The 27,041-nt window shown below is 39.4% G+C and overlaps 2 protein-coding genes across 9 annotated transcripts in view; one reads left to right on the top strand and one right to left on the bottom strand.

The window, feature by feature from the left end:
- lsn (vacuolar-sorting protein SNF8) overlaps nucleotides 1–5,130 on the top strand; it is an 81,679-nt gene extending 76,549 nt beyond the window's left edge. For 2 of the 4 annotated variants that reach the window (XM_045745355.2, XM_069328894.1), the window contains exon 6: nucleotides 99–4,497. In XM_045745355.2, coding sequence (XP_045601311.1) covers nucleotides 99–281 — 183 coding nt within the window. In that variant the 3' untranslated portion in view covers nucleotides 282–4,497. Of the gene's footprint in view, nucleotides 1–98; nucleotides 4,498–4,557 lie in introns of those variants that run through there. The other 2 variants (XM_045745374.2, XM_045745364.2) reach the window with 2 other exon arrangements.
- LOC123759999 (epidermal retinol dehydrogenase 2) lies at nucleotides 2,873–27,041 on the bottom strand. Of its 5 annotated transcripts, none has more exons than XM_045745341.2 (10): nucleotides 26,968–27,041; nucleotides 26,282–26,430; nucleotides 13,693–13,838; nucleotides 12,858–12,947; nucleotides 12,575–12,682; nucleotides 10,662–10,793; nucleotides 8,982–9,111; nucleotides 6,639–6,753; nucleotides 5,730–5,855; nucleotides 2,873–5,154 (listed from the first exon to the last, which is right to left on the bottom strand). In XM_045745341.2, exons 2-10 carry the CDS (start codon nucleotides 26,292–26,294, stop codon nucleotides 5,103–5,105), a joined length of 912 nt encoding a protein of 303 aa, XP_045601297.1. In that variant the 5' UTR covers nucleotides 26,295–26,430; nucleotides 26,968–27,041; the 3' UTR covers nucleotides 2,873–5,102. The 5 variants fall into 5 exon arrangements, with proteins under 5 accessions (XP_045601297.1, XP_069184994.1, XP_045601288.1 ...); XM_069328893.1 differs by having other exon boundaries at nucleotides 26,628–27,033; XM_045745332.2 differs by having other exon boundaries at nucleotides 26,282–27,033.

Here is a 27,041-nt window from a genome sequence, read left to right as displayed (position 1 = left end):
ACACTGGTTTACCATAAACTTCAGTTATTTTTTGTTACAAATAAAAAAATATAATTTTAAAGTTTAATACTATTCATGGACTATTCTCTAATATTCAGGCCGAAAATGTTGGCCATATGACTGTATTTACTGCAACATCAAGTCTGGGGTGGACACAGGAACGTGTTAGCCGTACACTGGATCATCTACTAAGAGTGGGTGTTGCTTGGCGAGATGACCAGGACCGTCCTCCCTCATATTGGTTTCCAGCATTTTTTCAGCAGTGTACAGCAGCTGAATAATGTATGTTTATGGATTATATTATGGTATCTGACTGATAGATATTCATTTGCTTGTGTGTTGCTTTTTACTTTGTTTCAATGAAGTATGTTCTTTAATGGTTTATATTTATACTCTCTCTGTTAGTTTTCATTCTTGAAGGGGTGACCTCAAATTTATCAAATGTATCTTCTGCTTTCAAGTGTAATTTTTTCTTTTTTAAGTGGTACACAAAGTACAGTATAGTAATTGCCTGAGAAAGTCCTGTTTGTTTTCAAGCATTCAGTATATCATTGTACTAAAACAAGAGAGTATGGAACAAATAAGATTTTCTCTTGGAATTAAAGATAAAAGTAAAAATGTCTTTAACAGAATAATAGACAAGGCCCAAACATGAGGTAAAAAGAAACAATACTGTACGTGATAAAACATTGTACAGTACAGTATATTCTATTAATGGAGGGTGATAAATCACTAAGTGTACATGATTGCAAGAGTGAAAAACTCATGTCAAGTTCTGTTTTTAATGAACAGGAAATACTAGGCAGAAATGTAGTGTAGATTTTCTTAATGAATTTTGTCTAGAGATTAATTTGTCCTTGAAATTTCAGTGCATTCATATACATATGGAAGATGAATGATATGTGGAAGTAAACAGAAATCACTGATATGCTGTATAGCCTTACAAATTTAATAATGAAGAAGGTATTGAATACCAAGCTGGTGTGAGGAATGCTATTATAACATTTCATTGTTACGTTAGTTTTGGTGACAAACACAAAGTAAATATATATATTTACACTAATGTATAATAAGGTACAGGGGTTTGATGAAGTGAAACGAGGAATGGTGTGTTGACCAGACCACACACTAGAAATTGAAGGGACGACGACGTTTCGGTCCGTCCTGGACCATTCTCAAGTCGATTGTGATGAGGACAGGTAGGGACAGGCATTAAATAGGCAAGAGAGAGCTGAGGAGGAAAGTCAGGTGTAATGTGTCAGGAGGAATGGTGTGACTGTGGCGACCCATCGACTCTCCAAGAGGGTGAGGGTTATATAGTTATATGTAAAACATTTAGGCAAAGTGTGTGTCCACTTTGAGAATAATGTAGGTGCCATATAACTGAACAAAGGCAGAAATAATACCACTGTGCAAGAATAAAGTTCAGATGAGCAGAAGCCTAAAGGAAAGTATCTTGCTGGAAGGAGCTTGGAAGAGTTGAAAAGTTACAATGGAGAAGGTGACGGATTTGACTGTACGATGTGATGAGGAAGGAGGGCTTAAAATAGGTAAATGGTAATGATGATGAGTCAATAAAGTGGCTGAAAAAAGATGACCAAATCACAACTCGGAAGATGGAGAAGCGACAACGTTTCGGTCCGTCCTGGACCATTATCAAGTGATAATGGGATAAATAACACACAAATAACAACAGCGTCTCCATCTTATGCGTTGTGGTTTGGTCATCAAGGTAAAAGAATATGCTAATAAGATATGGTTTATTATTGTCTGTGATAGAATACCTGCTAGGCTTATCAAGATCCCTAACTCAAATAACTGACCTTCCTCAGGAAAACTCACAACAGTTGACAAACTCCTCGGAAACTAGTAACTTCTGAATGAACCAAGGCATTAGGTGTAAGGAATCTGTACTCTAGCTTGTAGCAAAATTTTGGAAAGAAGTTGTGTGATGCAAATCTGGATTTAGTAAATGACCATGTATCACATGGTGCTCAGATGGGATGCCTTACCAGTGAAGTTCATATAAATGAATTATTTTCACTTAATATTCATATATTTTTTCACAACCCTATTAAAGTACTGTATTCATACTTAGTTATTTTCATTAAGACATTGTTGAAGAAGATAACCAGATTTGACTGTTTATTGGCAGTTGTGAATTCTGAGGCATGATTTTAAAATAGCAGTTTCCAAATACAGTATTTTGGTTGACAATAACTTTTGCTAAATGTGGGTAAAAAAGAAAGCTGTTCCAATCAGCAGAAGTACAGTAACTGGAAGAAAATGGTCCAAGCACGGATACACTGAGAAAGGATTAAAATATTCTATTTCTATTAAGAGCATTATGGTTCTTTAAGTATATAATCATAGCTGTAAGAAAATTTTTAAGTACACTGTACTTTCATTATCGAAAAAAGCTACTTGATATATTGCTGTAAACTACTGCAATTTAAAGACCATACATATGTTGTTATATGCAAATTCAGGCTGATTTTCTTAGTAATTTATTAACTTTAAGTTTTCAAGTAATTTGAAAATTTGTGTAATCCATTGTCAATTAAATGATATTTGTTTGTGAATGTATCTATAGTACAGTGTTTAAATTACAGTAGTGTAGTGTATATACAAATAAAAGTATTATATATACAGTATTGTATATTCACATATTACTGTACAAGCATTAACCATACCAGTTTCCCTCCCATGCTCACTGCAAACACACCTGTAAAGTAATTACTATATATTAATTTGAATGATTCATGGTTTCTTCTTTGAACTTTAGTAAATTAATACAATATAATTCAAACTAATGCAGTCTGTTTACAAAATTTTTAGGTGTTTAGATTTTTAGGTATACTGAAAAATGTGCTAGACAAATATTTATTTGAATGTTAGTCTTTATAATTGTTCACATTTAGACACATTGACAATATAAAATGCCTCTTATATCTAATAGAGTAGCAGCTCGGGAAACATACTGAATGCATATTTCAAATAGCCATGACAGGCGATTCTTTGCATGATAGAAGTAGTCAAGATGCTGAACACGCACTTACAGAATTCCGCACTCTCAATATAAGTGAAATACATTTGTACCTGCAAGGATGCCAAAGCAAGAGAAATGTGATGCAACTGCTCACTTGCATCACGGATCCTCTCTAATTTTGGCTTTACATTTAGGGTTGCAACCAAAATATATAATTCACTTCTATGTATGGAGATACTGTATCTTGTCTATTAATTTTTGTGATTTTCATTACAAATGTCTGCATGTGTTTGTAGCTTCATGACAAAGCTAATGAAACTACTTTTACTAACCTTTCCCTCCTTAAGTTTGTACAGGTACAGTATATATGTCTTGCTGCTCACTAAAACAAGATGACCATAAAAAGATAAATAAAATATAGCAAGACAAATGTTTTATATAATTCTTTAAATATCTAGATAAGTTCATTAAATGTAATTAGCAATATTGTTTGTCTAATTACATATATATATGATATTCCTGAAATATTATCTAAGTCTTAGAAAAATCATTACTGTACTTTTTTATTTAATCGTAAATTTTATAAAAAAAATAGTTCTACTTCAAACAGATCTTTCTGCAACACAATACAGTACTGTACTTGTAATTCCTTATAACAAAAAATCAACATAAGCTGAGAAAATCCAATTTTTAACACTATATAGTAATGTGGACACTTTTTGGTGTTTTAGATTCAGCCACTCGGAACAAAATGTGCCAGGCAGCATGGGCTATGATGAGCCCGTCGTACTCGCCTGGTACAGGAGATGTGCGTGTTATGTGTTGTGCAGACACTGTATACTGTACAGTATGCCCCTGAATTAGCTATATTTCTCTGAAATTGGACAAACTTGTTCAAAACTTAAGTTTATTGATGTTTATTATGTTTAACATGTATTAAAATTTAAAAAGTTCTAAATTATTTCATCTCTCTCTCAAAACACTAACCTTAATAATAAATACACAAGAACACATTTATTGTCATCCCATATTAAAGAATTGTGATAATGAAATAAGAGAAAGATTTACAGGGAAATTTCACAGGATCTGTCCTACAGACAAAGCAATTCGTGAGCTTTAGCAAATTTAAAAGAATTGGATCTGTTCAAAATGTGTTTCACAATGTTAGTTAGATTTTAAATATGCAGGGATACAGACAGAGCTCATATTAAAAGTTCTCAATAAAGATTTGACCTATGATTTATAAATTTCTTTGTATCAAAATTTGGTGAAAACATGACATTACCTGTATGTAGGATTTTAAAAGATTTGTTCAATTTCATAGAAATAGATAATTCTGGGACACCTTGTACATATTGCTCTGCACCCTGGTAATATTTTTAGTGAAAAGATACTGGCATGATGATCATAATACAGAACAAGAATTTGAATCTTTAATCCAGAAATTCAGATTTAGACAAAATATTGAAAGTAGTGTCAGGCTGTTGATTAGTAAATGATTTATTTTACTGCGATTTATCATTGTACCTAATTGTTTGTCCACATCTTTGATTCTTGTTACTCTACAGGTATTTTGAAAAGCTATTCCATTATCATCTATGTCGTCGGCTCACAACTGAGGATCCTAGGTTCGAGTCCCAGGGTAGGACAGACAGTTGGCCAACATTTCCTTTCACATGATGCCTCTGCTCACCTTGCAGTAATAAGTGCCCAGGAATTAAACAACTTTAGTGGGTTACACAACAGGAGGCCTGGTCAGAAACTGGGCTGTAGGGACATTGCTTCCCCGAAATAAACACAAGGTAACCGGGTGACAACACTGGGAAGGTAAGAAGTTGGTTTAGGCGGAACCTTGATAAATCTAAGTGCAAGTTTGCCGTCCCTGACAACACGGAGTCATATCAATATGTTACAAACTATAAAACACATCACGGCTGCAGACAATAAAATATTATTGAAAATTTGAGTACAGCATTTAGTAAATGATCATTGAACTATTAAAAACTCATTTATGGTAAAATGCACATTTTCATTTTTTATGAGAGCAATTAACACCCGAGTTCTTTAATTATCACTTGCTGATAAATCAGTTGGTTGTTTGAAAGAAGTTTTTCTAATTTTCCATATAATCTCCAAACAAGCGACGTAGTTTTCTTGGTAATACCCTGAAATAAATGCAGATTTATTTGAAACACCTATACACTTGTACTGTAACAAAATGTTCTGTTTATTTTGAATTACTGTGCTCTTACAAAGTGAACCATAAGCTTAGTAATTGCAACACAGTGTTGATGACAATCCATTTTATTCACTTATCACAATGCCTTACCTGTACACGGAATGTGGACCAGGCAGCACCATACCCAAGAGTGTCTAGAGGAGAGGGGGTTGCATGATTTTTTGAGAGTAAGAATGACTAAAACAAAGGACAGAAAATGAAAACCAAGAAAGTGAGTTAGTAAATACAAAAATTGAAGAGGAAGAAAAATAGGAATGAGGAAAAAATAGACCAGATAAAAAAGGGAAGGTGAAAAGGTAAGAAAAGTAAAGATGATTTAGCATTTGTCCTAATTAAACCAAATAAATTAACTCAAATAACCCCACAATTCTGACTATCACAGCAAAGGGGTTGATCATTGTGCTTGAAATCTTGGTTAATTTTGAAATGATTTCCGTGCTCTTTTAAAGAGAATATTTACCATGCAACTTTATGACAAAAATTTCAATGCCTTTGACTCACTTTGAGAACACCATGAGGGGCTTCAGTTTTTCTGGTAGAAATATTTCCTCTTGACTCCTCCTGACACCCCTGATGATCCTTGATGCTGCATCGCTGGGTTCCAAGATTTCAAAGAGCCATGGAAACCTATACAAAAACATAAATTTAAACTATACATTAGCGAGACACTAAGAGGAGATATATCAAGAAAAGTATCCCAAATGATACATTCTACGAATAGAAGAGGCAAGCAGATTTTATGAACTGGAAATTTAATAAAAGACTGAAGGCATTATTTGCTTGGGTAATGTTTTTCTTAAACTATTTTTCTTACTGTAGCACCATTCCTGCAACACAGTGTGGACAAGGACAGCCTTTTTAAACAGAGAATAGGACAAGAGAACATTGGTGGATGCTGGAAATACAAATGAGTTGAAGTAACTCAGGGAAGTAATCATATGCTGTAAGGGTGGTCAACAAGAGGAGTATGTTGAAAGTAGTAGTCATGAAAGCCACCTCAAACCACAACTTGGACAGAGCTATTTATAAGACAGTCACCTTGGCAAAAGTCCTTGTCTCTTAGATGAAGACCTGTTGTATTTCAGTCAAGTCTGACAAACCCAGAGTTTGGCTTGGAGACAAATTTGGAAAATTTAACTGGATTTTGAGTGGAGTTTGTATAACATTTTAGTTGTATTAAATATTTCCAGTTATATTTTTTTCATTGCTCTGAGGCCATTGTCAACTAAAATAATCAGTTACATTGCAAGGAAAAATGCTAAATGTGAAACAAAAGCAGTAATGTGCGGAGGATGTTAGAATTATGGTAGCAACTTAAAAAATCAGTATAGTATTACATTATTTAATGTTAAAATAAAGCTGTAATATGTCAGAGTGATGCAGAATATACCACATTCACGTGTTCCTTACTTGAGGTTAGGAGCAACATCTTCAATATTAGATATGAGGAATGGATGAACTGCTGTAACTCTCACTCCAGAACGCCTCTCCATCCTCATCTCTTCAGCGAGAGCCTCCGTCATTCCTGCAGTAATATGCACTCTGTACCAGGTAGCAATTTCACAACTGAGGCTAACATGTGATAAAGTTCATAACAAACCAAATCTTTCATTAAATAATTTTAAAATTATGTAAATTATATTTACATGTCATTTATCTAACTTCTTTATAAAGATGTGTAAATTAAATGTACAAGACCACTCGTCACATAAAATAAAAAAAAATTTATATTGTTGATGCTTCAGCTCAATACACTTTATACTCTTAGCTGATGCATTGATAGTGTTTTACCCCAACTCACACACCCTCCCACTTAACACAATGTACACTTTATCTGAAGACCATGCCATGTTTGTCATGGACATGGTCAAACATGACATGTTTGAAGACCATGTCATTATGTCGGCTGCATGTCCAGGCTTGTGCACTGGATTTAAAGACTTTCCCAATTTGCACATAACCTTAAATTAAAGGCCCTTGGTATACCAAGGGCCTTTTACCTTCCCAGCTTAGCTGGTTGTTTGAGCTTGAGCTTGTGCTCTTCTTTCGGGATGGGTTGGTTCAGGTAGGGGTAGCGTAATCGAGGTAGTAGTTCTGGTGTGAAGGTTTCATCCCTCATAAGTAGTTTCTTGTTCTGCTGTTCTGTATGCACTATAGTGTGGGCAGATGCTGCCTATTCTCACAGTCGTACAAAAGCTGGTTTAATTTCCTTTGAGTAGTCTTTCACGATGGACCCCAGTTATGGTGTGGTTGTAATCAGTAGTTTTTTATCTGTATTAATTTCATACTTTTTATTTTATTAAATGTCAGTTTTAATTTGGATTGTATATCTCTCTCTTTATATGTAAATATATATATATATATATATATATGAACAGTATATATCCAATCCCAGAGAAGGTTCATAAACCGAAACAAATTTTCACATAAGAAATAATATAAATTGAATTAATCCGTTCCACACTCGCAAAAATATTAACTTACAAATACATTTCATACATAATACTACTGTACAAATATTTTTTAGTACTACACTATGTACAAGTTACATCTTACCTTTATTGAGGACTCTTGTTGGCATGTGAAAGACAATGAGGAAAGGTGGGGAGGAGGAGAAGTGATAGTGTTTGGAAGGTGACTCCCCCTTTCCATTATAACATCAGGCACAGAGGACATTTCTGGGGTACACTCTCTTCTACATTTTGCAGGCATACCGCTAGGTCCTGGTTGTGGCTCACTGCTTGCTTGTCTTACTTAGAATCTGCCTAAAGACACTTGTTTTTCCCTATGTTTTAACACTTGTCTATAGTGAGACATCACATTGTCATTAAAAAGGTTAATGCAACAGCCTGCTACAGCTTTATCTGCAATTTTTTTCAGCAAAACTTTGCAGTTCTCAATCTGTATACATTTTCTTAATGAGGAAGGGCCTTTCTCTACTCACAACTATTTTCTCAGGTTGAACTTTACCACTGACTTTCTTGGGACCCATGGCATGATAAATAATAATAACTTTTATGTTCAAAAACCAAAAAGCAGAAGAACAATGAAATTCTTCACAAAGAATTCAAGCGTGGTAGTCACTAGGCGGGATACACTGGTAAACTGAGTGTGCCTTGCCCCGTGCCCAGCAGAACCACGTGCTCGTCAACCCATACATGTATCAACAAACTCGGAAACCGAGGCAAACTCTAATATCGAGTCAAATTTTACAAGGAAATTGACCTCGTATATAAAAAATTTTGTAAAGAGGGGTATTTAAGAAATTTACACGTGATCAACAATGTGACAAAGTCAGACCATGAAGGAAGGATTAAGACAGGAACCTTCCAATCTGGATGAAATATGGTGATAGATGACTCCTTTCAGTAAATATGTAACGAGACTGGCATTTCCCTAAGTTGATCTCTTTACATCTGTGTGGAACTTAAAGCTACTGTACTTGTCTGTGTGGCTTCTCTGGGCCTGGACAATATCGCGTGTGGTGTGGTGTTCAGTGCTTAAAATAAGTGCTAGCAATATGGATTCTCAATTTTTTTATAAGCTCTAATTATACCATTGCAAACAAGAATAACATTTAAAGGTTTGAATTAAAGATTTTTGTTTGTGAAATGTACACTGCACAGTGAATAAAAAATTGGGGCAAATGTCTTAATAAATTGGTAATGGACAAAAATCACTTCAGTTATGCCAAGGGGAGAGATAGTTGCTCAACAAATCTTATATTAAAAAAAATATTAGGGCTACAAGTACCTTTAACTCCAAACTTGGATGAGCAATATGGTACAACATTACTTCGGCCAATATATCCCAACACCGAGGATATGCAGATAATGTGGCCACGGTTGTGCTTAATCATATGTCCGAGAAATTCTCTTGTCACCTGCCAAAAAGAATATGAAGTACAGTATCTAGGACATGGCCTCAAAAATTATAATACTCATAACATACAAATAACAAAGATAATTGACAATGCAGCTAATTATCATCCAAGACGAACCAATTCTCTAATACACGTATGATATTTAATTCTTTATGTACCCTGCCTTATCTGTGATGTTGAATGATACAGAAAATGATGTTTCATGGTGTGATCTTAGAAAACTGAACCAAGAAAAATATATCTACAGTATAATAACTAATGAAAGGGTACAGTGCCAGTTTAATGTTATGGTATATTCTATTGTTAAAAAGTAGGAAGAATGTATTAGACCAGGAAGTGTTAGGCCGGGCCTTGTGGATTTGTTCAGGAAGTGCCTTGATGATGAGCCAAGGTTAAGATGGCCCGTATCTGGACTGTGGATAACATAGGACTTACATTACATACAAATAATCACATTATGTTAATCTTACTCAGACTGTTTTACAAAACCTTCCACTGCTATCAACTTTTATGTACTCAAACTGATTGTTTTACAGTTCCAGTACTCGGCTATAGGAATAGGCCTAAATTTCATAATTCAATTTAAATATATGTTTGGGTAAATTCAGGATACCTTCTGCAGTTTTCTGTATCCTACCATATATTTTTCTTGCTTCAAATTTTGGATCCAAAACGTTATGAAATCCACCATGTTGATACTTGCTAGTTTGTCAGTTATTTTCTATACTCTTTCAAATGGTGCCGTGTCATACACATTACCCCTTTATTCATAACACGAGACTATAACCATTATAGTTTTTATGCTGGCAGTGTAACTGTTTATACAACAAAGTTGTCATGGCTCTTTCCATCATCTGGTGCTATATACTATTTATTATATAGTATACTATATACTGTACTATAAACCTTTCTCTTCACTATAGTTTATTATTGTGCACATCATCCACATGTGATGATTTCTCACATTTTAAAAGTATTACACCCGTGTTATCTTGTCCATGGAGACATCATCTGGTTTTATGCATATCTTGCTTTCCTTCTACACCAACAAGGCCACTTATACTAGTATTTACAGCTGCATTTCTTTCATTGATTCCACGTCAGATTTTCAGATGACGCTGAAATAATTCCATGTATTGATGGGCACCCATTAAAAGTATTTAATTTTATTTATATACAAGGCACAGTGGGTTATGTTAAAACTTAATATTTAATGCAAAAGCAATTGTCTTACATAAATTAATTGATGTTCCATTTAGTATACGTATTTATAGTTTTAATCCAGTTGCAAAATTAATAAATGAATTAAGATTCATCCCTCTTTGAGATGCAAGAAATGATGAATTTATGAAAGCAAATACAACAGTAATAAAATACAGTAAATGGCTCATTAAGCCCTTACCAGAATAAGAATAAATGCCAAGACACAAATAAGATTTCATAAAGAGAATGAAACAATGATCTTAAAAGACTATAGCTTCGATACTTAAAAACGAGAAGTAATTACATTGGTGGAACAATATATAATTGAAGATAGTTGTTACACTTACCCAAAGATTTCCAAGAAGATTAACATTAACAAGTCTTTTAATCTCCTGAGGCGTATGGGAGAGGAATGGCTTGTGCTCGTACACTCCAGCATTGTTAAACACATATCCTGGGTGACCAATTTCTTTCCTCACCTGTACAGAATAAATAATGTATACTCGTATGATAGTCATCAGATTCATTAGCTGTCAAATGAAGTACATAGACAAGAGATTCAACTTCTGTAATCACATACAAACCAGCAAAATATCAAGTCACTTCTGGGGAGTGAGCTTTCGGTTGCATATATGCCTGGGGACCATTCAGGCTTGTTTGTATTTGTGTTTCTCATGTGTGCTCCAAAGAATGAGGTGATTTGATAAAATACTATGCCCAAGATTATCATCAGAGTGCCGTCGGGATGATGGGGTAAATAGCTTCGGCTACCATCATCTTTTGAACAGTCGTGATGGTCGAGTGGTGAAGGTGTCCTGTACACCAGTTGCAGAGTGCTCCTGGCAGTATGGGTTCCAGTTCCCCCCCCCCCAACAACATATATAAATAACCCACGCAAGGCAGCTCCGACATATACCAAGTCAAACCCACTCATATATGTCTACTCATTTGTATTCATCTTATTTATAATAATTCATTGTGTCGGGGGACAGGAAGCCAGAGTGTATTCATACACGTTAGGCTTATATCAAGGTCCTTCCCTCTCCCCCCCCCCCCCCCCAAGGTCGAATTACTTACCCCGCCCAGGATGCAACCCCCACAACACGCTGACTATATCTCCCGAGTACCTACGCACTGCTAGGTGAACAGCGGCATTAGGTGAAAGGAAATGTGCCCAACCATTTCTGTTCCGCCCAGGATTCGAACCCGGAATTCTCGACTGTGCGTCGAGAATGAACCCGACTGTACTACCAGGACCCAAAACCATTTATACCCATTAAGAATTGCATGCCTGAAATGCTTCTTGTAACTACTCTACAAGAGAATGTCTGTGACTTCTCTATTCAAAGTTGGAGGCCAGAGGTTAGCTTTACCCAACTTTTCAAGAAGACACATGGGTGGGTCGTGAATGTCATAGGCTATAATGAGGGACGGCCACATTGAGGAAATGATGCCTACATTTCCTTTAAGGAATGTCGGCATCTATTCCCCCCCCCCCTTTTGCGATTTTAATGACTTGAAATCCATAGAGTTTTCAGTAGGTTTTAATTTTTTTGTATTATTTTCTAGAAAGAGAGAGAGAGAGAGACGAAGGAAGAGTGAGAGAGAGAGAGAGAGAGACGAAGGAAGAGTGTGAGAGAGAGAGAGAGAGACGAAGGAAGAGTGAGAGAGAGAGAGAGAGAGAGAGACGAAGGAAGAGTGAGAGAGAGCTAGAGAGAGAGAGAGACGAAGGAAGAGAGAGAGAGAGAAAGAGAGAGAGACGAATGGAGAGAGGGAGGGAGAGAAAGAAAGGGGGAAGGAGAGAGAGAGATGGGCAGAACAGGGAGATGGGAAAGCAAGACCCTGGCACACCATCTACATAGTAGCTCTACATAATAAACAATTACTTTACCCAAGAGGTATAACCACTTTATAACTTGCGCAAAGTATCGTATGACTAAAATGAAATATAAAACATGAAAATATTCGTGGCGTGCGCACCGCTCCTGTGCCAGGTAAGTCCACTACGGGCTCACCATAGCCCGTGCTACTTGGAACTTGTTCCAAGTAGCTGAATCTATAACAACATTCGTGACGTTTGGAAATGTAGATGTTTATCTCTCAGAATGTTTGGTAATATGTTTATTGTTTGTGATGTGTTTATATGTATGTATTAACACGATGTACTGAACGTGGTGAGAATAGCTTGAGCTACCTCATCCCTTTGTGTGTATTTTACCTCAATAAACTTATTTCAATTTCGTGACGTGCCAGTACTGACCTTGGCAGCGACGGCGGCCACAGCCTCCTGGTCCGACACGTCGCAGGTGAAGGTGTGGGCCTCGCCTCCAGCCTCCTCAATCATGTCTCCAGTCATCTTATTCTCCTCCTGTGGAACACCATATCATATGGAATCCTGATTTAAACCCAATTTATTTGCTACAAAGGTAGGTTTTAACATATTACTCTCAGGTTTAGCTTACTATGCATACAATAAGGACAAGTATGGCGGGAATGTGTGTGTGTATTAAAGCAAATACGGACGATATCCGATCAACATTTACCTCATTAATATCCAAAAGAATTGTCTTGGCCCCCAGACGGGCCAATTGCAAGGCCAACTCTCGGCCCAGGTTCTGACCGGCCCCAGTCACCTGTACATCACGGGTAGTACTGTACATCATTATCATCAGCATTCGTCATCAACAACAACACTGTACTCTCCATTGGCTAAAACATATTGTAATATTAATTTTGGTATATATTTTAATCCAGATTAACTGCACACCTCTGGATTACATAATTCGTTCTGTATATATAACAATAACGTCAACATATGTATGTATGTATACTTACATACATACAAACCTGCTATTAGTATCAGTGTCTTTTCGTCGGCATTTCCTTCAGTACTGCTCCTGCTGTTTGCTCACCCACTATTGTCACTGCTGAGTATGTGGTGCCGCTGTGGGTACTAAAGGGGGCAGAACTCTTGCTTACACTACACTGTTCAAATTTGAACAAATTTGTTCATTTGTACTCTGTACCCAGAGCGGCACCAAATAAATCAAATTTGGTGTGAGAACCCTAGAGCTGATCCTCTAGCTTGCTGCAAGCAACTGAGAAGCTAATGTTTGAGGAGCAGGCCAGGAGTGCTTCCCTATACTCACCAGCACCAACTGTATTCATATGTGCAAACACTCCATACAAATAAAAGCGTCCAGTCTTTGGAACTCACTCCCCGATGAATTAAAAAATTGTCCAACCCATGCCCCGTTCAAAAAAAAAACAAAAGGTACCTAATTTCATCCTCATAGTTTCCTACCTTGTGCTTCAAACTCACACTGTATCTCGTACTACCCACTCCCCCAATATTAGTACCTGTACACCTGTACTCACCACCACCAGCTGGCCAAGCAGTGACTTCTCCCCCGGAGGTATGATGAGGCGGTAAACATCCATTAAGAGGAGAATAACAGCCTTCACATTGAGGATTATAAAGCTAGTGAGGACGACCATCACCTCCCAGACCTTTATCTTGGCGCCTGTAGATACAATACTGCAAGATTAATACAGATATGAAACCAAAGTATTATTGTCAGTAAAACTAAACTAAAATATTCACAATCAATTAGTATGTCACATATGCACTTATTATATAACCCAATATTGACTATAAGCTAGTGCGAGAACGGGTTGCAGTAATATGGATCCTATTTTTATATCAAGACCTCTGAGGAACTGCAGTATCATATATACAATCATTATCATCGGCAAAAAGGAAATTTACATATACCAAGTCATTTTTTAAGATTTAGATAGCTATGGATCGTATAATACAATCAGCAGACTCCTATAGATGTCACTGTAATGCTTACTCTGCTAATAGAGTGTCTTCCACTGTTCGCCCAGCCTACATTACTGTGTGATGCCAGGTGACGACATGTAACTAGTTAGAGATTGCTCTCACAAATGTTCAAAGAATGTTTACAATATTTGCTAATGATGTACTAGTAGAAATATTAACCAAGTATCCAAGGTTTGCCTGGTGTAGATAATGCATGGATATGATTGTCACCTTTCCATCACACGCGCACATATTCACAATCCATATACACACTATCTGCCCACCCCCCACCCCCACACATACAAAATAACACCACCCACCTAACCCACACGCTTTCTAAACAGGCCCACCACCACCCACCTATGATCTAAAATGCCCATCTCCGCCTTCCCACTCACACTCACTCCCCTCCTTACCCACACCCACATTCCCCCCACTACCCAGCCAACCCCATGCAAAGACCACCACACAGCCACTGCAACCATACACAACCCACCCACACAACCACACTCCATCTACGACACATACCTAACCCACCCAACATACACAACTCTCACCAACCTCCTGCTCGTCCTGCCCTCAACCTACTACCCACACAAATCCCACCCACCCAACTTGCACCCACACTCATCAACACTCAACCACCAAAAAACAATTACAGTTGAGATCCGGGACCAAAGAGCCACAGCTCAACCCCCGCAAACACAACTAGGCGAGTACCTACACATCTTCTTTCGACCAAATCAAATCAAATGTTTATTTAGGTAAGGTACATACATACAAGAGATTTTACAAAGAGTGATGGATTTATAGAGAGGGCTAGTACATACAATGCCTAAAGCCACTATTACGCAAAGCGTTTCGGGCATGAATAAAATAGTTATTAAATAGTTATTATTAGTTATTAGTTATTATAGAAATAGTTATTAAAAATACAATTATTACAGAAGGATGAGTTACATTTAAACCCTGAACATATGAACATTTAAACCCTAACCAGGGTGCTTTCAAAACAATCTATACAGCCTGCGTGAGACCAGTATTAGAATATTGACAAACAGTGTTGATTTTTTTTAATCAACACTGTTTGTCAACCTATTGTATTTGTGCTGCTTTTTCAGTCATGTTCCCCCTTTTTTTTATCTTTATTTGTATTTGTTTTCAACACTTTTTATTCTTTATGCTCAATTAGTATTAAGTTCTAGATATTAATGTTTTTCTTGCCCGAAACGCATTGCGTAATAGTGGCTTTAGGCATTGTATGTACTAGCTCTATCTATATATCAATCCATTAATGTAACATCACTTGTATGTATGTACCTTACCTGAATAAACATTTTTATTTATTTATTTATTTATTTATTTATGCAGCTCTCACTTGGAATCCACGCCTTGTAAAGCATAAAATTAGATTTGAAAAACTTGGAAGTGCTGAGATTTTCAAAAAGCTCCTGAAGATCTCTATCTTACATATAATTGATGCTTTGGTAGTGCCTGTTCATTTTTCCTAGTGAGGGCAGCGCTGCTCTTCTTTGAGGATACAGTATTTAAATAAATGCAGAGGTGCATTATATGATCAATATTCATTTTCAGTACAGAGCTCCGGTAAAAATGTGATGCCCGAAACCGAAAATTTGAAGCCCTTCAATTAAAATCTTACACCAAAAATTTAACTTCTTATGCTCTTAAATTGAAAATGTTTCCATATTCCAATATTAAGTTGTTTTTTATCAACTTCATACATAGTTTCGCTATGTATGAAGTTTCTACCATGCCTTCAGATGTTTCACTTTGCTTTTGTAGTTAGTTTAGTTCATTTATTATGCACCCCATACCCATCTTGTGGGCTGTAGTGGAAAGGGTTACAGAGGCACATAATGGGCTCAGGGACTGAACCCCACAATTCATTTAGCTAAGCAAGTTACAATCTTGATGAGCTAGTTACAAAATTCAGTATAAGTCGTCAAATCATAAATGGGTTGTTCGAGATGCTTGTTATATGAATCCCCACAATGGTGAACGTTCTAATAGTAAACTATGTGAACAAGAGCTGGGACATACTCTCACACACTAATACACTATATCTGTAATTGTCCGGTTATCAATTATTTCAGACCAAATGTTATATGTTACTGGAATCTGATTTACCTGAGAGCCACTAACAATAATGGCCTCGACGAGGACAGGTAGCAGGCGGCTTGTCGAAGGTACCTCCATTTGTCTTGATGATCTTTTTCAGTTGGACTTTAAAATTTAACAGTTATGGCAGTTACGGCTTCGGCGGGTAGGCGGTTCCATGGGTTTATATTTCTCTGGGTTAAAAAGCATCTCCTGTTCTCAGTCCTACATTGTGGGTTGTTAAGATATGATGCTTTGAGCTCTGTAACTACTTTATACCTTCACGAATATTGGAAGTTTTTCTTGTGCTCTGCCCAGAGTTTACTACTGGAGGCTAGTAGATTAGACTCGCATCTCTCCTGATTCCATGTTTATTTATTTATATATACAAGAGTTCTTACATTCTTGTACAGCCACTAACACGCGTAGCGTTTCAGACAAGTCCTTAATCCTAATATTCCCCGGAATACGACCCCGCCAAATACAACCGGGTATCCATTTTACTGTTGAGTAAACAGAGGCTACAATTAAGGATTGACGCCCCGCGTAAATCCTTCCCTGTCAGGATAAAAACTCAGGACAAAGCGCTCGCGAAACGCCATACAAGGCAAATGTCTTGTATGAGTGTATGTATGACTAATCATACTATCATGCAAGAAAAGTCACACATCTGATTCATTCAATAAAATCAGCATACTCCTAGATGTTACCACTGCTCGGCTTAGACTCTGTTACAAGTATTTCTGGGAATGTTCATTATCTGCTGATGTAGACCTGACCAAATGGAAACTGTGTCAACAAAATTATTCGCACACCCTCCGTCACTATGTGATGGAGTGCGAAAAGATCCGTGAATTTAGAGACAACTCTATAACAAATGTACAAGAAATGTGTCAAATATTTCAGATCTGCTACCAGAAATTTTAGACAAGTACGCTCAGTTTGCTAACTATTGGTAGTAAATGTGGGTGACTGTAACCTTCCCACCGCTGTCCACTAGATGGGGGGCGGTGTGCAGGACAAACATATCAATTGTGACACTAGCGCTCCACACACGTCAGTTGTTTAATTTAGAAACGACTTGTGGTCGGTCTCGAAACCCATTGTTGGGCTTAATGACAATGTGCATTAAATTTTGTAACTAGCTCATCAAGACTGTAACTTGCATAGCTAGATGAATTTTGGGGTTTAGTCCCAGAGTCCATTATGTGCCCCTGTAACACTTTACATTACCGCCCACAGGATGGGTATGGGGTACATAATACATTAAACTAAACTGAAAAAAACTGACTAGCCATCCTGTGAGATTGGGATACTATAGATGAACTCATAGCTAGCCTTTGATGTACACTGTTATGCGATAGGGTAGCAGCACACCGCTGTGTATACCTAAGCCTGTTCATAAAAAAAGAAAGAAAGTTTCATAGAAATTCATTAATTTCATCGGGAATTCCCATGAAGCATATGACATTCTCATGGCTTGAAATTTAATGACAATCCAATATTAACATTTTTCAATACGACTTACTTGAAATAAATTCATCAGTCAGATATCTCCTAATGAAACCTGTAGGCTGTGAATGTCCAGGAGTAACGTGATTTTCCTGTAGGCCTACACTGTGTTTCCCCCCGAGGGGGTCATGTGGGTGTCCATCGTTGACGACTTCCTCTGCAGGACTGACCATGGCGCCTCTCTGCCTCACACTGAGCCCGCCGCTGGTCTCCTCCATCCCGCAAGGTGGCGGGACGCCGGCGCGTATAGGGAAGACGCTGACACCACGGAGTAAATGATCTTAGCCCTTAATGACCAGATGGCTGAGCATGTCGCCGGCTGGTCAGGTTCGGAGCATGACTGGTAATGATGATTTCTGCGGGTGTTGGGGGGCGGTGGAGGCATGGGTGTGGTCTGAGGATTACTGCCTCAGGTCGCCCGGGGAGTCTGAGCGTCATTGCAGGGTGATTTTTCAATTTGTGACATTAAAAAAAAATGTTTTTTGAGAATATTCGCATAAATTATTCCTCTCCAAGTCTTTCCATGTTGATCAGTGCGTCTTGCAACCACGGCCACAAGCACGAGAGAGCATACAATTATGCAACAATCATTGCAATAAATGACTGAGGTTGAGTGGGTATAAATAGGAGCTGCCGCAAATACAGGTTAATATAGTTTATTATATTGTTATGGTGGATACAAATGTCCAAGCATACATAGGTCTATTCTATCATTTTGTGAAATACTTATGAAAAGGCCTGTATGTTTCTACAGTATTCTAATGAACGTGTCTGTCCCTTGAAGAAGTTCACGTACGCTTGTTTAGACAATTAAATACATCTCAAAGGGATAGAGTAGCTTAGGCAAAGGGATAGCTATCATACCATTATCACACAACCAAACAATTTGATGTTGTGTCGAGTGCCTAGGACGAGGTGGCACTTAACCAATTCAGAATTTATAGGCCTTAAGCGTTGATCCTCGCGAGCATGGCGCCAGTCCTTAGGAACGGCGCTGTACTTGTGAACGGCACTGGTACTTGTGAACGGCGCTGGTACTTGTGAACGGTGCTGGTACTTGTGAACGGCACTGGTACTTGTGAACGGCACTGGTACTTGTGAACGGCGCTGGTACTTGTGAACGGCGCTGTACTTGTGAACGGCGCTGGTACTTGTGAACGGCACTGGTACTTGTGAACGGCGCTGGTACTTGTGAACGGCACTGGTACTTGTGAACGGCGCTGGTACTTGTGAACGGCGCTGTACTTGTGAACGGCGCTGTACTTGTGAACGGCGCTGTACTTGTGAACGGCGCTGGTACTTGTGAACGGCGCTGTACTTGTGAACGGCGCTGTACTTGTGAACGGCGCTGTACTTGTGAACGGCGCTGTACTTGTGAACGGCGCTGTACTTGTGAACGGCGCTGTACTTGTGAACGGCACTGGTACTTGTGAACGGCGCTGTACTTGTGAACGGCGCTGTACTTGTGAACGGCGCTGGTACTTGTGAACGGCGCTGTACTTGTGAACGGCGCTGTACTTGTGAACGGCGCTGTACTTGTGAACGGCGCTGGTACTTGTGAACGGCGCTGGTACTTGTGAACGGCGCTGTACTTGTGAACGGCGCTGTACTTGTGAACGGCGCTGTACTTGTGAACGGCGCTGGCCCCTCTGAACGGCGCTGGCCCCTGTGAACGGCGATGGCCCCTGTGAACGGCGCTGGCCCCTGTGAACGGCGCTGGCCCCTGTGAACGGCGCTGGCCCCTGTGAACGGCGATGGCCCCTGTGAACGGCGCTGGCCCCTGTGAACGGCGCTGGCCCCTGTGAACGGCGCTGGCCCCTGTGAACGGCGCTGGCCCCTGTGAAAGGCTCTGGTACTTGTGAACGGCGCTGGCCCCCTGTGAACAACGCTGGTACTTGGAACAGCACTGGCCTCTGTGAACGGCGCTGGCCCCTGTGAACCGGTCTGGTCCCTGTGAACGGCGCTGGCCCCTGTGAACGGCACTGGCCCCTGTGAACCGGTCTGGCCCCTGTGAACGGCGCTGGTACTAGTGAACGGGGCTAGTACTCTGGAACGGCGCTGGCCCCTGTGAACGGCGCTGGTCCTCGATCCCACACCATGAAGGAGCACGAGGAATGTCGACGACGACACATTAATTCGTCTGGACTGGGTTTAGTCATGAAGCTTTTCCCAGCTTAGCGGGCGGCAGGCCCCATGAACCAGCCTCCAGTAAGCTGAGGACGCTCCCTTAAGTCACACCTCACTGCATTTTAGCTCAATGTCTTCAAGTTACCGAGATTGCAGCTTTCTTCTTAACTGTAACGTCTTCCTTCTTAATTAATCGTAACACCTTACTTCTTAACCGTAGCGTGACTGGTATGGGAGGCAACGCTAGTGTTGGGTCAGACATTGCTCGTTCCTATTCCAGACTCATTCACTAGAACACTATATTGATGAATGTGAAACCGTAAAGGACTTTAGACCTCCTGGCCTATTGTACCACCAACTGTGTAACTATTTTATTGACTCAGGTGTTCTGGACGACATCCTAACAATTTACCCAAAATTTGCTTGTCCATTTTAAAGAATGAAGAACAATTTCTATTTATATTCTAAGCTGAATCACTTATGAACCCATCCCTGCCCTTGTGTGGCAGTGCACAATAGAAAGTTGTTTTCACATATCCACACATTAAAACATTGATTGTAACCGTGATATATATGTGCTTCAGCCTACAGTTTAGACCTATTGTCTTATGTATGACCCTCTGTCCTGCGTGACAGTGAATACTAGCATTAACCTCAATTTAATAAGACTATCAAAATCCTCAGATTAGGCAAAATTGTAATTAATTTTGTCAATAAAGATGATAATAATAATAATACAGACTCTTCACAGCCAACTTGACTCTCAAGGTCTGAGGAAGTTGTTAAGTGGGGACGATTGGCACTAAGACAACTGAGTAAATCGTTTGTTACATGGGTATTTGTTTCTTATTTAAAAAGGTGTATCAAGTTCAAGTTCAAGTTCAAGTAAGTTTATTGAGACTAGAAAAAAAATACATCTCAAAGGGATAGAGTAGCTTAGGCTATTTCTACCCCCCAAGGTGTATCGTGGTCCCATGTATCGTTGTTAGATCAAGGCAGTCCATGTCCATATAACTAAAACATATTCGGGTAGGAATGCTGTAAATAAACGCATTCATGTAAAAATGAAGCCTAATCCGATATACAAGGAATAGGATTATGTGGTAGAAACAATGCTGATGATTAAGGCATTTATATAATACAGAGCCTAACGCAAAATGTAAGTATAATAGGAGTATGTGGTAGATAGGATGAAGATTAACGCATTTAAATAATACCGAGCTTAACAAAATATAAGGAATATGAATATCTTGTACCAGAAAGTTATGTAACGAGTTTCTCATAAAACAATATAAATTTCCACATTAAAAAGCTCGAGAGGCTTTCAATATATCTCTTCACAATTATGATAATCAATATCCTCTTCATACAAAGAAATATATGTATCTTGGCACATAAGAATATAATTATAGAATAGTATCATACATTTTATAATTAAGTGACAAATGAGGATGAATTATCAAGTCGGTGAGAGCACTTCAGATAAAGGCAGCCTCCCTGCCAACAGTACAGAGGGGTCAGTGGCACAAGAACTTGTATTACAACTACAGTACATGATTGAAATTAGTTAATACCAGATTTAAACATCCGCCGCTGAGAAAAGATTTATGTGCGTAATACTGACTCATTCACATTACACATTTTCGTCTCGGTGATTCAAATACGCTATTGTGATAAAAGTATATTAGTCAATTTATTTATTAATCAATTAAATTATAAATTATATAAATTTGAATGTATAATAAGGGGTAATTACATTGGTAAAAGTTTTACCTTGGGTGAAATAACTTGTGATAACATAACGTTGTAAGTTAAGAATGAACTGTAACTTGTTGAATGAAAATGACTTGAGTTAGTTTAACATCGTAAGATTAACCTTGTATATTAAACTTGGAAAGTGTGACATGGGTAAATTTAACAATGTGTATATTCCATAGGGTAGTCTAACAATGCGGAATTCCATTGGTGAAAGTGCTACCTTGAGTAAATTAACAATGTAATTGTCCCCGTGGCGTAGTGGTAAGACGCTCGCCTGGCGTTTCGCGAGTGATTTGTCTTGAGTTTGTATCCTGACCGGAGAGGATTGACTGGACGCCAATCCTCAACTATAGTCTCTGTTTAACCCAACAGTAAAATGGGTACCTGGTTGTTAAACGATTTGGCAAGTCGTATTCTGGGGAATATACAATTAAGGACCTGTCCGAAACGCTATGCGTACTAGTGGCTGTACAAGAATGTAAGAACTCTTGTATATATAAATAAATAAAAAAATACTGTAACACTGTATTGCCTTGTCCGGCGGAGCTCCCTAAACGCCTGCAGGCCACAGCAGGCCACTGACGCACAGCCCCCAACCCTGCAGGGCAGCCAACCAGGGCCTATAGCTGGTGGGCGGCTGCATCCCAGGACGAGAAGGGGACAGATTCCAACTTGTGCAGGGGGAGGATCGAGGCGCCGCACTCTACATCTCGGCACCTATAGTTCGTGGCTCGCCAGCGTGTTACTTCCTGTGCACCCACAGGACGGAACAAACTGGCGTCGCAGGTGAACCCACGGCAGTGCTGAACAGGGGACGCCTCAATAAGGGCACGACGCCTTAGTTAGTTTAGTTCATTTATTATGCACCAGCGAGTATAAGTAGTATAGTTTCTATAGCATAATATAGAGTATGAGAATAGTATAAGAGTATAATATATCAGCGAGTATAAGAAATATTGCCGGAACAACCGTGGACATCTTCAAGAGAAAACTAGATAGTGCCGAACCATCCAGGCTGCGGTGGATATTTGGGCCTGCGGGCCGCTCCAAGCAGCCTGTTGGACCAAGCCCTAACAAGTCAAGCCTGACCTCGGGCCGGGCTTGGGGAGTAGAACTCCCAGAACCCCTTCAAGCAGGTACCCCATCCTGTGGACGGTAGTGGAAAGTGTTACAGAGGCGCATTCATTTAGCTAAGCAAGTTACAGTCTTGATGAGCTAGTTACAAAATTCAATGCACATCGTCACATCAACAATGGGCTCGAGACCAACCACAAGTACAGTTTCTAAATTAAGGAACTGACATATGTGGAGAACTAGTGTCACAACTGATATGTTTGTCCTTGCCTAACCCCCATTGATTGGCACTCCATTACCTTAAATAGTGACCCTACAGAGCAAGCACGAGTTAATAACAATAATGCAACTAGTTTCAAGATAAATGTCTTTATCAAGAAATTTGCAAGGGGAAATATAGTATCAGAATGTAGCAAATTTCAGAGGAAATAACTTGACCATGTAGATAGTTTCAGAGGAAATAACTTGACCATGTAGATAGTTTCAGAGAAAATAACTTAACCACGTAGATAGTTTCAGAGGAAATAATGTGACAATGTAAGGACTCCAGCTCCCAGGCTAATGCGGCTCACCAGGCTTGAATGACACATCAGAAGATGGCAGCGAAACATACAGAATCAGTGATCACCTCGGATGATAGGGAACATACAGAACCAGTGATCACCTCGGATGATAGGGAACATACAGAACCAGTGAATACCTAGGATGACAAGAATCATAAATAAATAAATAAGCAAACCTATGCATAACTCAACGTGTCCCCAGGTTAGGCTTGTCCGGGCGGCGTCAGAACCCAAAGCAGAACAGAATTAATTGTTGACGGGGAGGGACGGGTTAGTTGCAGCTTCACAGGCTTCGAAGCACTCGAGCCCCCTCTCCCACCCCCTCTTCCTATCATAATTATTAATTATTACTCCTGATTATTAATATTATTATCCTCTGCCACTTGAAGTAGGGTGAACATACAGATTACGTCAATTATAAAAGCTTTAATGCCGATTTTATAGCTAACTATCTGGGATACCCAGCTGGGCCCAGTGTCTCTTTCTCTATCTCTCCCCTTCTCCCCTCTTTTATCTCCCTGTTCATATCCCTCCTTTACTCCCCTCTCCTGCAGACGATGAGTCACAATAACGTGGCTGAAGATATGATGACGGAAACGTTTCGGTCCGTCCTGGATCATTATCACAATCGACTTGATAATGGTCCAGGACGGACCGAAACGTCGTCGTTTCTTCATTGTCTAGTGTATGGATTAGTCATCATCCCTCCCCCCCCTCTCCTTCTCTCTCCCAACATCATCCCCTCTCTCACCTCTTCCCCCTTCTCCCGTCCTATTCACCTTCTTGTCTTCCTTCTCCTCCCATCTCCCTATTTTTTTCAATTATAATTATAATTATAATTTATAATTATAATAATCATATATAATAATAATAATTATTATAATTATATAACTACGTGAAACACGACTATATGTGCCCTGTGAGTGTAGCTCGCGAATCTACCTGAGTCTCCCCCAGAGTTATCCCAGGTGACCTGATCGCCTTTATCACAAGAGTACAAATATGTAATAAGTGCGGATAAGAGAACCCTCATTAACATTCACCAGTTTACTTATGGACAAATACATACAAACAACATACAAGCCAATACCACATACAACGTACAATCCAGCACCACATACAACATACAATCCAGCACCACATACAACATACAATCCAGCACCACATACAACGTACAATTCAACACCACATACAACATACAAGCCAATACCACATACAACGTACAATCCAACACCACATACAACATACAATCCAGCACCACATACAACATACAATTCAACACCACATACAACGTACAATTCAACACCACATACAACATACAATCCAACACCACATACAACATACAATCCAACACCACATATAACATTCACACAATATAATGATCAGTAAAAAAAGGTCCAGTTGTGCAGGATCTACAATAATATTAAAGTACAGTGTATCACTGACAAATGATTCAGTATTCCACTGGGTACTCCTACAATGGTATCTCATTATACACATAATTCAAGTAAATAATTAATTTGCCAGAAAATAAGTCTATATATTATAACAACTATGGCGGATCTGTACTGTGGTGATTTAAACTGTGACTACTACGGGTATAACTGAATTCTACTTTCTTATAAAGTTGTGGACTGGTTTCGATAACACGTTCATAAAGCCACAACCCTCATTTTATTTCAAACTTCAAGAAAATTGCAGAGGTCGCTGTAAATGCCGATATTTATTAAAGGGTGGCACTAGGGCCGACCCCGACTGGCCTCTGACGTTCCCATATCCCCTATGATTCATCTTCGAAAATTGGATGAAGCTAGCCTAAAGAGTCTGCCCTCCCGAACCTTAGACTCACAAACAAACTATATTTTGTATGTCAAGATGAACCTCTCACGCCCCGAATTAACTTTGGAAATATCCTTAATACGGCATTTTTAACATTTCGGAGCCGTTAACTATTATTATAAAAGAACAGTACATGCATGGAACATTTATCCATGCATGTAATAGTAATAGGGCTAGTGAATTGTCAGGGGGGAAAGCGCCAAGCCATTACCACTATATAGCACTGGGAAGGGGTCAGGATAAGGATTTAGTATGGGACGGGGAGGAGTAGCCTAATCCAATTTTCGTCTCTTATCACCTTCCGATTGTCGCTTATCTCTCTGGGTTATCAGACTTTGGTTCTCACCCAGCGCCTTCAGATTTGTCTCTCACTCTGGGTCATCAGACGTGTCTCTCACCAACCCATCCTTCTGTTTAAATAGTTATTTTTGCGACTATGTGGGCCATCGTACATACATAGACTTAATTGATAATAAGACAGTAGAATTTGCTACTATTCACTTTATAGTTCGGCAAAAAATAAAGCTAAAAACCAAAATTAAATATCCCTAAACCTAATATAGCTCAAAAATGTACTATATTAGACCTGAGATAGCGTGTATTAGAGCTAGGAAGGTTAGGTTAGCTTACGTTTATATGCAAAATCAATACAAAAACTTTTCCGGTTTGTCCAAATTCAATAGTACCGATTTCTACTTTCCAATTGTCTTTTTTACATCAATATATGTTCGAATGGTCCTCATCGTTGCTATAAGTACCATCTAAACAGGAAGATGGGCTGCTCTCACCCTAGCTAGGTCTTCAGACCTAGCTCTCAGACTCTTCAGATCACTCTCTTCACTCTTCACTCTCAGACCTCATAGGTTAAGTAATAATTGTAATTACGAAGCAATAAGATGCTTATCTTAACATACTAAGAAGGTTAGGTAAGGTCGGTGTTTTCTATGAAGCTTTTCAAGGTAAACTAAAATATTCACAATAAATTAGTATGTCACATATGCACTTATTCAATAAGTCAATATTGACTTAAAGAAAGTGCGAGAACGGGTTGCAACCCTCAGATCCTCAGACTTGTCTCTCACCCTGGTTCTTCATTTTATATAGGATGCCAATTCAGATAATTCCCTGCCTTGGCTGGGTTCTGCCTTACCTCGTGGGTCCATGATGGCAGGAGCCCCCACAAGGCCGTGTGGGAGGCAGGGAGGGGCCACAGGTATGCTGTAATCCAGTTACCGTCGGCAGGTGGCCTCCAGGCGGACACAGGTCCAACACACCGTTCTATCAGTCAGTCTGGAGAGTCTAGGGATAACACAGATGTATCAGCCAAGGGGACACAGGTTCTATACATACGTATATCAGCCAGCCAGGTGGTCCCAGGAACAGCACGGCTATATCAGCCAGGTGGTCCCAGGAACAACACAGCTATACCAGCCAGGTGGTCTCAGGCTCAACACAGCTATATCAACCAGGTGGTCCTAGGTTCAACACAGCTATACCAGCCAGGTGGTCCCAGGCTCAACACAGCTATACCAGCCAGGTGGTCCCAGGCTCAACACAGCTATACCAGCCAGGTGGTCCCAGGCTCAACACAGCTATACCAGCCAGGTGGTCCCAGGCTCAACACAGCTATACCAGCCAGGTGGTCCCAGGCTCAACACAGCTATACCAGCCAGGTGGTCCCAGGCTCAACACAGCTATACCAGCCAGGTGGTCCCAGGCTCAACACAGCTATACCAGCCAGGTGGTCACAGGGACAACACAGCTATACCAGCCAGGTGGTCCCAGGCTCAACACAGCTATACCAGCCAGGTGGTCACAGGATCAACACAGCTATACCAGCCAGGTGGTCCCAGGCTCAACAGTTATCACTGGCCGGCGGCCCAAGGTCCACTGAGTACCTCGCCTCACCT

This window comes from Procambarus clarkii, chromosome 22 (assembly GCF_040958095.1).
Source record: "Procambarus clarkii isolate CNS0578487 chromosome 22, FALCON_Pclarkii_2.0, whole genome shotgun sequence".
Lineage (NCBI taxonomy): Eukaryota > Metazoa > Arthropoda > Malacostraca > Decapoda > Cambaridae > Procambarus > Procambarus clarkii.
The sequence above is the reverse complement of the archived record's forward strand: the minus strand, read 5'-3'. Positions and strand labels throughout refer to the sequence as shown.

Coding starts and splice junctions, on each gene's coding strand:
- LOC123759999 (XM_045745321.2), bottom strand. CDS start 17,988: ATGGAGGAGACCAGCGGCGGGCTCAGTGTGAGGCAGAGAGGCGCCATG. Junction 13,839..17,786: donor GACTGATGAATTTATTTCAA/GTAAGTCGTATT, acceptor TTGTATCTACAG/GCGCCAAGATAAAGGTCTGG. Junction 12,683..12,857: donor TTCTTTTGGATATTAATGAG/GTAAATGTTGAT, acceptor GGTGTTCCACAG/GAGGAGAATAAGATGACTGG.